This window comes from Corapipo altera, unplaced genomic scaffold (genome assembly GCF_003945725.1).
Source record: "Corapipo altera isolate COAL_440 unplaced genomic scaffold, ASM394572v1 90, whole genome shotgun sequence".
Lineage (NCBI taxonomy): Eukaryota > Metazoa > Chordata > Aves > Passeriformes > Pipridae > Corapipo > Corapipo altera.
The window spans coordinates 983997-1002617 of record NW_020884990.1 but is presented as its reverse complement, the minus strand read 5'-3'; the positions used below and the strand labels follow the sequence as shown (position 1 = coordinate 1002617).

At 41.5% G+C, this 18621-nt stretch overlaps 1 protein-coding gene across 2 annotated transcripts in view; it reads left to right on the top strand.

Moving 5' to 3' along the window:
* The window catches only part of LOC113958185 (BMP/retinoic acid-inducible neural-specific protein 3), a 179252-nt gene extending 172282 nt beyond the window's left edge, over window positions 1-6970 (top strand). For both annotated transcript variants that reach the window (XM_027666292.1, XM_027666293.1), the window contains exon 8: window positions 5504-6970. In XM_027666292.1, the coding sequence (XP_027522093.1) occupies window positions 5504-6620 (1117 nt within the window). In that variant the 3' untranslated portion in view covers window positions 6621-6970. The remainder of the gene's footprint in view (window positions 1-5503) is intronic.
* Window positions 6971-18621: the final 11651 nt, after the last annotated feature.

Below are 18621 nucleotides of genomic sequence, written 5' to 3'. Positions count from 1 at the left end.
CCCTGGAAATTAAACAGTTAAAAACTATCACTGTGACATTCCTCATGTTTCATGACCTCATTCACAATCTTCCAGTTCAACCATCCTTTCTGAGCTTCACGAGTTAAAAGTGAAAAGATATTGAACTACAAGTGTAGAATTCTGTACAAGGTGGCAAAGGAATCGAGCTCTTTGCTCTCATTTCTCTTTCCCCAGGGGAAAAAAAAAATCAGTTTTATCTCACTTTCTCATTCCTTTCCGTTAATTAGTATCATCATCATTCCCCTAATCAAATCATGACCTTTGTTCCCTTGGTTCAGTTACAGCCCCTGAGTCTGGGTTTGGGAGGACTTGTTTTTTTCAGGGGAATTTCGTAGTTTTGTTTTTATATTTTCCCCACTTGAAGGTGTCTGGCCTTTTTGGAAGGGACAAAAAAACCTTTCAGGGAGTGCTCAGGGTATTAGGGAGGAGTGTGTGCTTGTACTTATATATATATATATGTATATGTATATATATATAAATTATTAGAGCCCTTGTTCATGATAGATTTCCTCCAGAGCCTTTGGTATCCCACTGTGCCTGTGATCAAAGATTCTTCAAATAATTACGTTGGAAATGCTAATTATGCCTTAAACATATGCTGTTGTAGGCTCTGAAACGTTGTATGTCACTTGTCAGAAGAATATATTCTCTAACAGATCTTTTTTTTTTTCTTCTGCAAGGAAATCTTGTCTGCTCCAATCCACTTTTGGTTATTAATGTTAACTTTTTAGGAATTCTTTGTGAAAGACAGGGTCCTTAATTTAATTACTTCCAGTAGCAGCCTGTTAGTTTTACTAAGGAAGAATTTAAAGGGGACTAAAATGTTTAAGAGTTTGATTTTGGTTTTGGTTTAATTTTTTTGGTTTTGTTTTGTTTTGTTTGTTTGTGTGTTGGTTTTTTTTTTTTTTTTAAATATTTCTCCCTTAAATAAAAATTGCAAGGTATTAGGGAAGCTGTTCTGCTTGGGGAGATTTTCTTTCCACCCTTTAATACTATGGCCTATAAAAACAAGTAATACCAAGCAGAGGATCATCTCATCAGAATGAGGTTAACTAGATAAAGAGCATATCAGAAATAACAGGTTATTTCTTTGCAATAAGAGTTGTCAGTGCTTCAGGGAAGGATTTATAGCTGATATATAATATGTATCACTGTACATATTCCAAAATAAATCTGTCCAGCCTCCCAAGGCAGCACTTTTCTTCCTCACTATTTTATCTCTACTAATTTTATGCAGATCAACATGTAGAAAATGGTTCTTTTTTTGACCCAGTATCAGCCTTTCTGTCACCTTCTATGTTGCATTTCAGGCTGAGGGTTTGATTGTTTAAGGAAGACAAAATGTCCAAAGAGATGCAATCACTTGATATTTGTTAAAAGCATCATTTTGTCTCATAGTTTATATTATAAAGTCTCACAATATAATAAATATAATACTTTATATGTAAGTCTGTCTCCTAATTTATCTTATGCAACATTTGGCCGTGTATATTAATACTTTCCCTCATTATGACCATTACACGAGTGAAATCTTATTACAAGAATTACACATTATTAAGAGAAATACATTTTGTTTTTAATGCAGCCTTTTTAGGCAGCCCTTAATTTTCCTTCAGAAACATAAGGGTGTCCTCACAGTTTATTCAAACATCCTCAGGTTTGCAGGTGTGATGCCTTTGCAGGTGACACTGTGGGATCAGCCCAGGGCAGGGGGGGGATTCCCTTCCAACCCACTGGGATTCTATGATCACTCTCTGGTCTTCTACCAACTACAGTTGGTAGTTTTACCCTGATTCCTAGAAGAAGACTACATTCACATAAAGGCCATTATCAAATTTAGTAGCAATTACTGCTCTTGTTTTGAATCAGAGCACAGAAACCAAGTACTTGGAGCCTAATTTGTCCTTCCTGGGAGATGATCCCACAAGATCAAGAGTAGGACATTTTAGAGAAGCCTGTTATTTGGTGTTGATGTTGCTGTCTTACAGATTTATATTAGACTTGGCCTCCAAAGGAAGGGAAAATAGGTGATGGGTATTTTACTGCCCATCCACTTCTTGTTAAATTGTCTTCATTTTTTCACTTAGCATCTGCCTCGCTGAGTACTCATCATCTGCTCCTGAGCCAGCTGATGTACAGCAGATGTTAAGCACTTAGTGAGGCAGAGAAGGAGGTAAAAGTGTCATATCATGATTAAATAGTTGCTGCAGCTATTATACAGGGTGACCATGCTGCTCTGCTCTTACATTTAAAGTCACAGTGCACTGAACAGGAGGAAGCACATGTTTTGGATCAAGCCTGCTGTTGCTATTGGAAAAATACATATTTTTAAAGTAAAGGTTTTTTGCTATTAAAAAAAAAAAAGACAAATATTTTAGATATGCTTTAGAATTAAGATTCGTGTTTCTCATTCTTGAAAGAAACTTGGTGATTGTTGATAATTCTGTAGGATTATCTGATTTTTTTTTTTATCATGCTTGTGTCAAATTGAGGTTATATGGCTGGTTTTGTTCAACCTACAAGCTTTCCAGCTGAAAGCATGGAACTGCCTGCCTGGTGCAGCCTCTGGGACAGGAGATTTACCCACAAGGGTCTCATCATCCACCAACAGCAGCTGAGCTCCTTGGGGTAGAGTAGGAAATGGGTGAATGTAAGGAGTTGTTATTAAACCATAATTACTTAACAATCTGTTTCCAAGTGAACTTTAAGAATTGAGGCTATTTCTGGGATATCATCATGCAGGAGCAGGTATGTTCATATTGATGTATTTGATCAAAAAAAGGTAAATAAGGAGGGAGGGACATGTTCATCCACACAGGAGATGTGGTTTGTGGGACTGGGAACTCTTTGATTGAGAGCCCAGAATAAAGGAGAGCCAGTTTAGGGGGCTTAACTAAAGGGCAGCAGTGTGTGGTTTGTGTGGGGTATCTGGCTCAGTGCTCATAAGTCAGAACAGTGGCTTGATCACCTATTTCCTATAAAGGCAACATGTTTTGAACTAACAGGACAATCAATATTCATGTTTTCATAGAAACTCAGCCTGGACTTAGCATGTTTTTTGTAAGTTTGTGCTGGTTTTGAAGGGTTGATTTCAGTGGCTCAATTACAATAAATGAAAGAGATAAGATAAAAAAGCTTTTGGGTCAGGATCAGAACAGCTTTGACTGGAACCAGTTGGAACTCAGCTGTGTCTGGGATGGGGCAGCCCCTGGCTTCTCCTCACAGAGAACATCACTGTGACAAAAACCTTCCCAGTGACACCCCCCTACACCTCAATAAATCAATATTCAAATATTCACTCATAAAATCTCTTCAGTTGTTTGTCCTCCACTGAGATGAACTCAAACCCACAGCTGTAAGCTCAAAGTTGGTCTGTGTAAATTGAGGCTTTCTGGAAATGTGTTCCATGGACTTCTGTTCCCAGCAGAGGTGGAAGAGGATGCTAAAATTCACAGTGACAAACCCCATAAATATCAGCTGCTGAACATGCTCAGCCTTGATAGAGGAGCCCTGTGGTACCACCTGGGTGTAACAATACAGGCAGAAAAAGTGGAGATTAAAATGCAAATTAAATAGTCTTGCACTCTGCCCGGTTATCTGTCCAATGTCATAAATCAAAAGGTAACAACTTTATGAAGGCTATTGTGAAGCAAATGGCATAACCAAAGATTTACAGGAAAGCAAATAAAGCAGAGTTTTCTATCTTACATCCAGCAGCTTTTGGGACTCAGCATCAATTCTTTAATAAGCACAGAGGACCATAAAGAGTTAGGGAGAAGCTGTAATGAGAGATTTTTGAAAGGTGAGTTTTCCCTCCTTAGGACAAGAATCTTCTCTGTTTTTTTGTTGTTGTGGGGCCATGGTAGTGAGATGGACCATGGCTGGAGAGCTCATCCCACCAGGGGCAGCAGGGTCACAGCACCCCTGGGAGCTCTGGGACAGCTCAGGAGGGGCACGTCACTGTAAAAACAATCCAGAACTTCCCGTTCCACCTGGGAGAGCACGAGCTTCGAGTCTGCTCAGTTTTGGAATAATTCTTTTAGATTGCAACATTGACCTTTCTTGTAGAATTGTGATTTTTAATCAGGAAATGAAGGGATAAACTCGCCAAAACCCTTTTGGCTGATTCTGACTTTCAAACAAGCACAAAGAGGAATGGTGGTAAGGCACTCAAGTCCTGGATGTTAATATATTTACTTATGCTTCTAGAAAACACCTAGTGACTATATGCATATAAAACCCAACCCTAAACAACCAAAGATCCCAATCAAAAAAAAAAAAGGGGAAAAAAAAAGAATAAAAAAGTCACTAGACTATAAATCTATAAAGTGATGTAATTTTATTGAAATTCATTTTCATATTTCTAGAGAATTACTAGAGAATCAGATTTTGAGATGCCATAGATTTTTAGTTTTATCATTGATTTGAAAGTTAGGAAAAAAGAACAAAAAAAAAAGAGGATCTCTCCTTGAGACAAATTCAGATGTGACTTAAAAAGTAAGTCAGCAGTAAATGAGGCTCTTTCCTTTTCTCTCTGAAACAATGCAATGAAAAGGGAAGAAACTGTACAACCATCATCATTCATGTGGCAACAATAGATCTGACTGCAGCAGACAAAACAAGTTCTTTAAAGTGTGCATTGCTGGGAATAATAAGAACTGAAAAATACAAAGAAAGAAGATAATTTTTCTGACTATTTCCATGTAACTCTGCTGTTCTCATTGTCTTTCTTGACTCTGTCTCATCAGCCTGAACCGTTGGTTTCAGTCTGTTTTCCCAGTGGGATGTAGGACATTAACTGTTTCTTCTGGTGAAACCAAAATGAGATGCCAAGAAGAACATGAAAGTGATATTTTAATTTTGTCTCCAAAGATGCAAAATAAACACAGCATGTTCATTCTTGGCTTCCTGCAGAGACACTGTAGTGCTGGAAGTCATCAGAAGAATTAAGGCTGAATTTATCTGGGAGGGGTGCAGGGTCCTATTTGCTATTCCAAGAAAGCATTTTGGCTCGCTGTCTATGAATCAGTGCAGCTCCAGCCAGTACCCAAAAAAATCTTCAAAACAAAATGAAGGGACAGCACAGTTATAGACACTTAGATACAGACAAAACACCTTGTGTCCCAAATGGAATGGGGAAAAATCATCTCAGCTGTGCAGGATTTCAAGAAGTTAATCTGAAGACAATTACAGAAAAATGGCTCTTCGTCAGTCCTCTCTGACAGAGACAGAAAATACACCAACCAAATGTTTCTGTCGTGCCTGTGAGTTTGTAAGGAAACTTTTCCTTTGTGATTTTGCATTGTTAAGAGGCAATTTATCCACGCATTTATGTGACAGCAGATGCTGTCATCTGCCTATGGTGCCTTAATCTGATACTAAAAACAGCTTTATTTTTCTCTTGCTGATCAACTGTAACAAAGTTGTGCTTGTCGTGCGCGGGTCTCTCTTTTGTGTTAAACGAGCTCTTTTCACGTTGCAGATCTTCCAACTATTGGCTCAACCGCATCCAGTCCTTCCTCTACTGCAACGAGAACGGGCTCCTGGGGAGCTTTTCCGAGGAGACCCACACGTGCACGTGCCCCAACGACCAGGTGGCCTGCCAGGGGTTCCTGCCCTGCACGGTGGGGGACGGCCCCGCGTGCCTGAGCTGCGCCCCCGACAACCGCACCCGCTGCGGGAGCTGCAACGCCGGCTACATGCTGAGCCAGGGGCTGTGCAAGCCCGAGGTGGCCGACTCCACCGAGCACTACATCGGCTTCGAGACCGACCTGCAGGACCTGGAGATGAAGTATTTGCTGCAGAAGACGGACAGGAGGATCGAGGTCCACGCCATCTTCATCAGCAACGACATGCGCCTCAACAGCTGGTTCGACCCCTCGTGGCGCAAGAGGATGCTCCTCACCCTGAAGAGCAACAAGTACAAGTCCAGCCTGGTGCACATGATACTGGGCCTCTCCCTGCAGATTTGCCTGACTAAAAACAGCACCTTAGAGCCCGTCCTCGCTGTTTATGTCAACCCTTTTGGAGGCAGCCACTCTGAGAGCTGGTTTATGCCTGTGAACGAAAATAATTTCCCAGACTGGGAGCGGACTAAGCTGGACCTGCCCCTGCAGTGTTATAACTGGACGCTGACTCTGGGCAACAAGTGGAAGACATTTTTTGAAACCGTGCACATCTATTTGAGGAGTCGAATAAAGTCAAACGGTCCAAACGGCAACGAGAGCATCTACTACGAACCCCTGGAATTTATCGATCCCTCCAGAAACCTGGGCTACATGAAAATCAATAACATCCAAGTGTTTGGCTACAGCATGCACTTTGACCCAGAGGCAATTCGGGACTTGATTTTGCAGCTGGACTACCCCTACACTCAGGGCTCACAGGACTCGGCACTTTTGCAGTTGTTGGAGATCCGGGACCGTGTAAATAAACTCTCTCCCCCCGGCCAACGTCGCCTGGACCTCTTCTCTTGCTTGCTCCGTCATAGACTCAAACTGTCGACCAGCGAGGTGGTGAGGATCCAATCTGCTTTGCAGGCCTTTAATGCCAAATTGCCAAACACAGTGGATTATGACACAACCAAATTATGTAGTTAACCATAAATGTGAAGCACAACACAAAACCTTGAAGGAGTTTTTACAGTGCTTTTGTGGAACAGTTTATGTTTGGAAGAGTACATTTAAATTGTCTTTTCAATATCTGTCTTATATCAGTCAATACTGTTGGATGGCAATTTACACACATGAACTTGCTGACAATGAATATATTATACCTGCAGTTTTGGTTTATGAATGAAATAAATACTGACACCAGTCTAGAAGACGTTCTACTTTTTACAATAAATTTCATTTGTAATTTTATATGTTCCGTGGCAATGCTTTTGTGCATTACATCCTCTAGAGGGAACATAGAAGGATACCAATAAAATTTTGTAGCTCAACAGTTATTACAAAGAAACGCTGTGGGATTCTTCTTTCTTACACAAAAGTTGTAACGCTGATACACTTTTGTGTGGGTTGAACCCAGGAGGGGGAGGTAAAGACAAGAGAGTGACTCCAGATTTTAACAGGAGCTGCAGGAAAGTCAAAGCCATAGAATATTTTACTTTTAGAATGTGCATCTGCAAAAAGAATTAAGCACATGCATACTTTGGCTCCTTCAAATTCACACACTGTAATATTCAGAATTATTTCTTTTGAACTATTTACCTAAATACAATCCATGCTGTTTAGATTCAAATTCATTTTAAACATTTCCCTGACGATGCAGCTGTTTAGTAGGTGGATATATTTTTTTCACTGGTACAGATATACTTTCACTGCAACATTTTTCAGTTTTAAAAAATAAAACTTGCAGATACATGACAGCTATCAAAATCTAGATCTAGTTTATAAGGATGAAAGTGCAAATAAATGTAATTTTAAATTAATGACATTAATTCAGTGTGCATGTCTGTGGGGCAGAATCAGGTTATTTGCTATTTTACACATCCCAGCAGCAAAAAATCCCGTCTAAAACAGAACTTGGGACTCCCAAGAAGCTTTTGTTACCTCTTGCAAGAGAACAGAACAAATGGCTGGGCTCTCACAAGTCCTTGTTAGTAACTACAGGGAAAAGTGAAGGAAATTGATACAAAATGTTTTAATAGCACCTCCTTACATTCAGTCTGAATCTCTGTCATAAATTTAAAAGTCAGTTTGTGTTTTTAAAATGGGAAAGAATTACACATGAAACTACCATTTTGTGAGCAAGCACAGAGAGAAAAAACCCCCACCATATTTAGTTCATACACAATTTTGATTCATCTAGACATAAATTAATTTCAATTAAATTCAGTTTTATTCCTTTCAATTGGTTATATTACAATTTAATTTGAATTGTGGCTTAATCTGAATTTCAGGTACGCTCCTCACTTCTGGCTGGACCACAGCAGCACCAGAAAGGCAATGCTTCAGAAGTGAATGTAAGCAAATGAAAATACAAATGCACAAATACTTTAGAAAGCCCCTGCCAGGGGAAACCTTCTGTTCTTTGGTGACTCCTGTCTCTCCTGACTTCACCATTTTTTTAGAAGGATTACTATTTCACCACCACACCTTCAGATAGTTCCTCAGACCTTCTATGCTAGGAAGTCCCCAGAACTAAAAGCAGCAATTTTTGGGTTTTTTTGACAATCAACCTCTAGATGAATTTCTGTTTCTGTTCTGCTTACAGCTTTCTTTTGCTGATAAATTACATATCTCAGCCCCTCACCTCTGTGTCCAAATTTTGGCCTGCTCTTGCATTGGCAAGACCTTCCCAGTTCAGATTCTCACTATTCCTGTTTTCATCTCCAAGTCTTTCTTTTGTTCTGTCTTTGGCAACTGTAATGACTTGTAAAATTAGATAGTTGGATTTTACTACTCAGTACCTCATATAGTGTTTTTAAATAAATGAAAAACTCTGATGTTATAAAATGAACAAAAAGAAAAAAAAATTAATCCTCTTCTGCTTATAGAAAGCAAAAGTTCCAGTAGAAATGTGGGGCATTTGTTATGTTTTCTCTTCACTGAGGAAAAATGCTGATTGTCACAGGAAATGGGCTGAGGGGTTTTCTCCCCTTCTTTCGTGCTCCTTCCTAAAATAGTTCTTCAATGGCTATTTTTCTTTTCCTAATTGAGTTGGATTTTGGAAGCTGCAGGATAGGATCATGGAGTAGGGAGACTTTCTCTTTTCCCAGAACTGGATTCCATAAAAATAAATCCAATAGGAGAAAAACCCCAAGGGAACAGTGAGAACAAGTAAGTCATAGCTTTATCTGGTTCTCAAGTACAAACAGGAGACAATAATATTTCCCTTTTGACGTTTTTTACCAGCTGAAATCTTTCTATGTTCTCAAAAAGAAACTCCAGCAGGTGTTAAAAAAAGAGCAGTAAAAGCACTCAGTGACTTGATCCATAAGAAAATTTTGTACTAATCTGTGCACTGAAAGAAAGAACTGTGGCTCCATCTGTGTGCACCCATTTCCCTCTGGAAAATGGGTGATATTTACTGTGTGCTCTACATATTTACTGTGTGCTGGACATCAAACCCTGGTAGTTTTTAATTATAACACCCTCACCATCCCGCTGAAGTGAAGGTTTATCTGATCCAAAACTCTTCTAACACCATTTTCCAAGCACATGCAATTCAGGTCACGTCTAAAGTCTGGGAGCCAAATTAATGTCTAGAAGCTTGATTGTGGGAAGAGACTGCAATAAGGGTAGGGTACCTTATCACTACCTGGGAAACAGAATTAGGTTTCCCAGACTGATCTAAACATTTGGGTGACAAAATTCAGGATACAGTAGCTGAATTGAATCATATTAAAAGCATACTAAAGATGAATAAACTTTCATTTCTCTCATTTCTTACTAAAAAAATATAGGCAGGAACCCAATGTGTTCAAATTCCAGTTCCTGAAGTTGGAGAAAGCTAGAATTGAATTTCAGGGTGTTTCTTCCCCAAATTTGAGGGAGGGCCTTTGCTTCCAAAGGTGTGCATGTGCTGACTGCACGTCTTGGGAAAGTGCTTATCCGGCAGATACTTCAAGTCAGCAAAGACACAAAAGCCAAAAAAAAAGTCAGTTTTCCTCAGGCTGAGTGAACAGCTTGTACTGGAGAGAGGATGGAGACAGGAAGGAGAGTGCCACAGCTGTCAGAAGGTCTTTTGTTTGGAAATACAGCCCATATTCCAAAACAAAACACTGTAGAGCACCGAGGAGGAAAAGGGATCAACTCCCCCACCACCGCTGTGCTGAGCTGCATCTAAACTTGGGACAGCCCAAGGCCCATGGGATGTGAGGAAGGAGCAATCTTTTGCAATCCAGCAGCTGTTGTTTCTTTGGCAGGCAGTGACAGAATGGGAATTGTTGTGCCAGCACAGTCACCCTCGGGAACAGGAGCACACTCCGGGTGGGGCAGCTCCTGCCAAGGCACTTGGAGTGCAAGGGGGAAACCAGGGAAAGATAGGCAGAGAAAAGGAACCAGGATCTCATTTTGCTGTGCTTTTAAACAAGGAAGAGAACCCCTGTGCCCCACTGCAGTTAAAACCAAGATCTCCCTGGAAGGAGTTTGATACCAAGGAATGTTATGGCTCCTCTTTAGTGAGGATCAGTGACCCCAGAGCTGGTGCTGAGACACCCAGCTCAGTGACACCCAGCCAGAGGCACTCCAGGGGCTGCACAACTGGCTTTGGGTCTCTTCACTCAGCTTCATATTCTGAGCACAAAATCTATTCCAGATGCAGCACACATCCAGCACTTCTCTGCACACAGAGAGCACTTGTGGAGCAACCCATAACCCTGGGTCACAGGGTGTAAAATGTCAATTCTCCCCAGGGCACAGGAGTGTAGGGATTCCTCAGACATTCTGGGGTCACAAATTTGGTAGCATGGCCACACCACAGATGACACTGCATGAGTGCACAAGGAGTAATAATTTCTTTCTTTCCCTGCCAAACCAAGAATATTAAGGTGTGAATTATGACTAAGGAAACAGTTTTGCCTCCCAGAAATGGTGCAGATTTTTCCTTGCCTGCAGATTAGTCCTTGGGTGGTAACATGCATCCAAAAATAGCAGTGTATCTCGTCAACACACTTCCCCATTCCTCTATTTTATGGAAGCTTTTAGTCCAACATATGCATATTTGAAAGAGCAGCACAAGAAATGACAGTGGCAGTAGCACCAGGTGATGCTGGAGTGTCTTCCCTCTGGACACACCTACAGCAGGCACTGAATGTCTGCCTGTGCTCTCCTCTCCAACACACAGAAAATGGAAAAGAGCTTAAAACCGCCCGAGAGGCAGAGACAGCTTTGCTCTGAAAACAGTGCTCCCCCAAAAGGGACTAATCCAGAGCGTGACCAGCTTTTGAACACGTTACAAGAGCTTCCTTCTTTTAGAAAAAGCCTTTTTGCCATTTCTCAGCTGACAGGAATGGGGAAACAGAAGAAGAGGAATAAAACAAAGCGAGGTGTGTACATATCAAACCACGATTCTTCGGTGGGGAAAGGAGGAGAACAAGGTGTCTTTGAAGGCCTTTGGGATCCCACCCCAGCTGCAGAACTCACTTTAGGAACATTTAGGTATGACAGGGATAAACACAGTAGAACAGCAAAAATAAGAGAGAGGTACAATCACTGAGCACGGGCGTAATGTGAGAGGATTGACCAGAACTAGTTTTAAACACACATGAAATTTTGTCTTACATCTTGCACTCTCTCTCAGCAGGGAAGAAGCTTGAAGCATTAAATGGGCACAAGAGAACAACAAGAGATGATTAATAATATAAATGTACAGAGCTTCTTCCCTGTGTCCTTTTCATTGAGGTCCCTCATCTCCCCCTTGGTTATTTCAGTTTACCAGTTATGTCTTAGGGCATAACTGCTTTGCCTGCCTCCAAAATTAAGGCATCAGAACATGAGAGAAAGTTATGGTTGTCTAAGATGTCCAAATAGTGTTTAAATAACTATTTGTCTTGCATATAATTATAAATTTTCCAAGTAAGTTCTTTCCTCATCATCAAACAAAACAAAACAAAACAAAACATACAAAACAACAAAAAACCCCCACAAAACCCCCAAGCCCCCACCCTAATAAAAAATAGACAATTTTTAGAAGGAGAATATGATATATTATATGTAATCTTGCTCTATTAATAACTTGTTCTGTTTGCAGAAGCTGAAAATGGTTCATATTCTATTCTAGGAGTATAAGAAATTTATCCCATCATTTAGTAACAACAGAAATTATTTTGGTGTATAGGTGTGGTTTTAAAAAACATGTGATAGATTAGACAGTAATTCTACAGTGTATCAGTTCTCTGAGATTTTTTTTTTTATTTATTTATTATCAAGCTGGTTTTGTACCACTGACTTTCCATGAATTTAATTCCCCTCTTGCTGTCCAGTGTTTAACATTTCCCTACCAGAATCAGTATTTTTTGAAGGGACTGATTTCACAGCTTGAGATGTGCAAGTTCTTGTTTAACAGCAGGACATCAGAGAGCATCACAGCTACCTTTTTAATATTTAGATGTATGAAGCTGAGAAGAGGACTGAGCATTTTAAAATGCTGACTTGTCAAAACGAAATAGAAAATGGAAATTCTTAGCTATAAATTTTGCCTGGACTGCAAACATTAGAGTCTCTAGTCAATCAGAATTTAGTTATAAACATGTAAAACTGCCAAGCATTTATTTTCAGACATAATTTCTCAGCTTTAACAAACTCAGAGAGCAAAATGAACAGATGAACTGACTGAGATCGAAAACATGGGTGCTATTTCTAATAAGCCTTAGGTTAAATGGAATATATTGATGACAGCTTTCTTTTCTTCATCAGAAAGATGTAATATCCCTGTCATATCCTCTTACTAGAATAAACTGGAGCAACTCTTATCACTTCAGTTCAACCCACAAATATATGATTTTTATGTGATTATTTACTAAAGTAGCTGGGTTATATACACACACACAGACACACACACTTATTCAGTGAACTTGCCCAGTTACTTTTTTTCTTTAAGAGGTGACTTTTAGTGTCTTTGCTGGAGTTGGGAAAAGCTATTCTGTGAAGAACTGGGAATCACTGAGCAGTAATCCCCCTGCAAGGCCAGATATTTGACTTTCAGGTTAATAGATGTCATTTCCACCTGAGCACTCTGGGAACAAGCAATTCCTGAGCAGCTGAAGTTGCTTTGTGAGCTCTTGGTCACCCCTGGGAGAAGATAACACACATTTTGGGTGGCTGAAGCCGTCCCTGCTCACGTGGAGCCATCCATGGGAAAACTTATGGCATCTGTAATGAAGGGCTAAAGGTAGAAGCTTCTTCTGTTTGCAATAAGGCTCTGAAGGGCAATTCAGACATCTCAGGAGCCTACAGTTGTCCATCAGCCATCCAAAGGTCCAAGGTTCCTCACCTAGATCAGGTGTACAGTGTTGGGCAGTCACACTGCAGAGAAAAGGCAGAAGAAAGAGGCAGAAGCACTGAGGGTGTTACAGGAAACTCTGCTGAGCCTGGGACCATCCTCCAGGAAAAAAAAAAACTGCAACAGGAGGAAAAGCAAAAAAAAAGGAAAGAAAAAAATACACAAGTCATATATATATTCTAAATAGCACTTATTAAAAAAAAAATAGTGAGAAGTGATTAAAGGTTACATTTCACTACTGTGTTGAGTCCCGGGATGTTTTGGGTTGGAAGGGACCTTAAAGCCCATCCAGTCCCACCCCTGCCATGGGCAGGGACACCTTCCACCAGCCCAGGTTGCTCCAAGCCCCGTCCAACCTGGCCTTGGACACTTCCAGGGATCCAGGGGCAGCCACAGCTTCTCTGGGCAGCCTGTGCCAGGGCCTCCCCACCCTCACAGGGAAAAATTTCTTCCCAATATCAAACCTAAACTTCCCCTCCTTCAGTTTGTAGCCATCCCCCTTGTCCTGTCACTCCTGTTCCTGCTGAACAGCCCCTCTCCACCTTCCCTGGAGCCCCTTCAGCCCCTGGAAGGTGCTGTGAGGTCTCCACACAAACCTTCTCCTCTCCAGGTTGAACATTCCCAGGTCTCCCAGCCTGTCTCCATAGGGGAGGTGCTCCAGCACCTTTTATAAACTTTGTGGCCTCCTCTGGACTCTCTCCAACAGTTCCATGTCCTCCTTATGTTGGGGACACCAGAACTGTCACAGTGCTCCAGGTGGGGGTCTCACAAGAGCAGAGGGGGAGAATCCCCTCCCTCGACCCGCTGGGGCCACGCTCCTTTGGATGCAGCCCAGGATTCCATTGGTTTCTGGGCTGTAGGTGCTCACTGCTGGCTCATGGGGAGTTCTTCATCAACCCTCACCCCCAAGTCCTTCTCCCAGGGTTGCTCAATCCCTTATTTACCCAACCTGTCAATGTGTCTGAGGTTGCCCTGACCCGGGGGTCAGACCTTGCACTGCACTTTGTTGAACCTCATGAGGTTCCCACAGCCCCATCTCTCCAGCCTGTCAGGGTCCCTCTGGATCCATCCCTTCCCTCCAGCGTGGGACTGCACCACACAGCTCGCTGTCATCACCAGTGTGCTGAGGGTGCCTGGATCCCACTCTCCATGTTCACGACAAGGATGTGGAACAGAATCCTGCAGGAAGGTTCTCCAGTCAATGCATTGAAATTCAGCGAGGTGCGATGCAGCTTAACGTGAAGACTGCAGAGCCAGACCTCAAGGAAATATTTTCAACGCGTTAGGGGAAAATGTAAAATCCTCTTATGAAATATGATGTTTGGATTTATAACTGAGTTTCCCCTGGTAAGTTCTGGGAAATTTCCCTAAATCAAATTAAACTCAGGGAGCTGAGCCGGCCTCATAAATCAGTTGTCTGAACTAGACTTGCTTCAAGTGCTGCACGTCCCAGTCAGGGAGCGTGACGATAAATTTGATGGCACGAAATGAGCCTGTTAGGCCTGGATAAACTGAGAAGAGGCACTTTTTATTCCTTGCCTAGACAACTACAAATGAGGCTGGTGTTTGTAAAATGCTTGATGAAGTGCCCACGTGTGCAACCACGGCCCCACTGGATCTTATTCAAAGTAATGAAAAGTTTTCTGCTCGAAGAATTTTGGAGGTTCGAAGATGAAAATGCTCAAATTGACATCAGGTCTTGGATATCCACTTCTCCAATGTCTGTGCTATGAGGCAGGAGGGAATTCAACAGGCAGAACTCTATGATTAACACAAAGATGATGAAGGGACTGGAGCATCTCTCAAGAGGAGAGGCTGTGGGAGCTGGGCCTGGTTAGTCTGGAGAAGAAAAGAGAAGACTGAGAGGGGATGCCATCAGTCCATACAAATATCTCCAAGGTGAGTGTCCAGGGGATGGTGCCAGACTCTCCTCAGTGTTGCCCAGTGACAGGGCAAGTAACAATGGACATAAAGTAAAGCACAAGAAGTTTTACCTCAACGTGAGCAGGAATTTCTTTCCCAGAGAGTTGCAGAGCCCAGGAACAGCTGCCCAGGCAGGGTGTGGAGTTTCCCTCTCTGGGGACATTCCAAACCCACCTGGAAATTCATATAGTATACAAAAAAAGCCCATAACAAAAGCTTCTGTTTCAGAGTCTGTGATTCACTGGCTCCAGTTATAAGACATGTTTTACAAGGAACTACCAATTTCCAAACACAGTGAGAAAGTGCAGGAGTTCTGTAGAGAAAAATCTGGAAGGTTTCATTGGAAGAACTCTGAAAAACTCCTGTTGTGTGTGAAATGCTGCTGCCATGAGGAAAAAGGATAGGTCAGTGATGTATTTTTTGTAGTGTACAGACATGGGGTTTTTTTGGGAAATCACAAAGTTCTACTGAGGAAATTATCCCCTCCTTCCCCTGAATGAGCTGGAGCAAAGGCTGGAATTGGGACTGTTGTGGGTGAGCATCTCCCCCCACTTTCTTTAGGGCCTTTTTGCATGTGGACAAGAAGAAAGAGGAAGTGTGTGACCATTGTTGAAATATTCGTATTCCAAGAAAGTTTCAGAACTGAGGGAAAGAGTAGAGTGGTCTGTTATCTGAGAAAATAATTGAATAATTTTCAAATCATTCCTGCACACATGACAAGGGACATACAAGTCCTCAGATAATGCCTTTTTTCTCTATTTAACAGGCAATTTTCCTTAAATCTTGGTCAAAGAATGGTGGCTGGAGAGAATAAAGCTGAAGTGTGAACAGTCAAACATTGGTACACTCAAAAACTGCACGTAAGGACACAAAGGTACAGCTGAATTCTACTTGAAGCCCCAAAATCAAACAAAATTCAAAGTGAAAGTGTCCTGCTGAAATCCATAACTTCCTCTTCGTATCAAAAAAGACAAAAATAAGAATTCAGATGGCTTTCTCAAACAATAGAATTCTCTTCTGCCTGTCTGTTCCCTAAACAATCAGTCTGCAGTCCAGAATCCCAGCATGGGTCAGGTTGGGAAGGGCCCACAGTGGTTCATCTGGTCCCACCTCCCTGCTCCAGCAGGGCCATCCCAGAGCACACTGCACAGGAGGGGTCTGGAATATCCTCAGGGAGGAGGCTCCAGCCCCTCCCTGGGCAGCCTGGTCAGTGCTGGGTCATTGCCCAGCAAAGAAGTTGTTCCTCCTGTCCAGGTGGAACTTCCTGGGCATCAGTTCCTGCCCGTTCCTCCTGTGCCATTGCTGGGCCCCCCCAGCAGAGCCTGGGCCATCCTCTGCCATCCCCCCATAAAGGATCTGTGTGTGTTATTTAATCAAGAATTGGGGCACCAATGGAAAGAGTCATGCTCTATGATTTGGGAAACATAAGCTTTTGATTTCAATCCTGGACTGCAGAAAAGCCAACAAAAGTGTGTGCAAAGTGGATGGAGACAGCTACATATTCCTGTGACAGTATTTGATGTTTTAAGATCTACCCAATCTACAGCTTGGATTGGGATATGGAGCAAACACCTTTTTGTGGTTCTTATGGGTGATCTCCGTTCCCACTTTTCCTGAGGGAGAGGGCAGACATTTAACCTCAAGGTACTCTCAAACCAAGGTACTCTCAAACTGTTTCTGCTTTTCCAGACACCCCATTGCATTGACTTTCAAAATCTTACGAGGAAAAGCTGGTGACTCCAGAAAAAACCTGTTGCTTTGGCCCAGTGAAGCACATTAGAGACCTTTTATATAGATACACCTGGGCCAATGGAGCCTCCCCAAGACATCCAAGATGCTAGAAAACCTCGCTGTTTTATGCTGTAAACCACAGAAATTTGAGTCTGTCTTCTGAAGAATCATCACTCCATCTCTATGTGTATATGAGAAGGCCTTGAAGTTACAAAGTCACCCACAGAAACACACATACAAAGACAGAAATTCATCTTTCTCCTCCCACCAGGAAGAAACTGTGACTTCTCCAAAGTGCTTTATTGCTGAGACATCTCCACTGCAAAGGGTCAGGAAAAGACAGCCCACAGCGATTATTAGTTGCCTCTGTTGTTGCTCAAAATCTTATTATAGGCAACAATGAAACACACTTTAAAGCAAAGAATTAGTTACCAGAATATTTAAAACCTTAACAGAATAATCAGAGAACTAATATTAGTTCAGATCAAAGTATTAGAATAAAAACAAAGAGGAGAATACTATTACACAGTAAATAATAATAATAGCAACAATAATAATAATAATAATAGTTAAACTTATTATCTGGCTTCAGGTTCTTGTATGTGGCTGGAGGGACATCAAATTATCAGCATCTCATTTCCTTTGCTGGGAGAAATAGGATTTGATTTCCCCACCCCCAGGGACAGACTTGGTGTTCTCACATGCTTTCCAACAAGCTTCTGTACCTTCCTCTTCCTTCCCAGATGGGAAGGTTCCTACTCTAAGTGAATTCTCTGCATGTGGTTCATCTTGTGTAAGTGGGATATCTGTGGTTTGCCCTCTTGTTACTTCTAAACAAGTTTTGTCCAGCTCCAGTTGGAATACAGAGTGCAACAGGAATACCTGCAACTGACTGAGATGTATAAATATTTATATATATTTAGATATGTAAATATATAAAGATGTATAAACATTCTAAAAGAAGAAATAAATTCTCTCCTGTAACAGGATTTCCAATGCTACCCTGGTGTACCCTATGAACACATTAAAAGCTCAGCTCACTTTCAGATATTTCAGTGGGGCTCTGATGGCCCAGTTTCCATTTAGAAGGACGTTGGCTCGTCTTTGTTTTCATTTCCAGAGTGCTTCATTAAGTTTACAAATGTTTCATTAAGTTTTATTAAATGCATTAAGCTGAGAGTAAGGAGCTGCACTTTGCACACTGTGGGTGAAATGGACTCCCTGCAAAAAGCCCATTATCAGGAGTGATCAAGATTGATCTCGGAATGTTTTGGCCAATTTGTGGCTGGAGGGAGCCTGATTTTTACTTGCTGCTTATTTAAGGGAATGAATCATACGAATAAAAATAAATCACCATTTTAATGGGCTGTTTTCTATCCCTCTTTCTTTATTTTTATTATTTTTTTTTTTTTTTAAATTTCCCTGTGCAAATGTCTATCTCCCTGTTAACAGGCAGGCTGCACTGACTCCTTTAGGAAGTACTGAAGTTTTGCCAACTCAGGGATTTTCCTGTAAGTCTGAAGATACTGGATTTATATTTTTAAAGGCCAGGTCTTGGAAAGCTGTCACTGAGTGAGTCTTTACTATGCACACACGAAAAATTTCTCATCCTCAAGGCTAGAAATGCTTGGTGATATAATGGGAATGTGGTGGGGAACAGCCTTCCAGATGGCATGTTCTGCACCAGGCTGAGCTCAAAGACAAATCCTAAGATTTTCAAGCTGCCAAAGGCATCAAAGTTTCTGATCTATGAAACCCCCCATTTCCACGGCAGATAAAAATCTTCTCGCTGTGCTTGCTCTGAGCACAACTGGTATCTGGGGGTCAAACTCCCTGGTTGGAAAAATCACAACCAATACACTGAATAAGCCCAAATCCAAATTTACAAAGCTTTTTAAGGCAGATTCCAAGGATCAAATGTGTGTTGTTTTTCTTATTATGCTAATTCTGTGTAATTTATGCTAATATATGTCTGATTACTGGTGGAGTTTTTTTGCT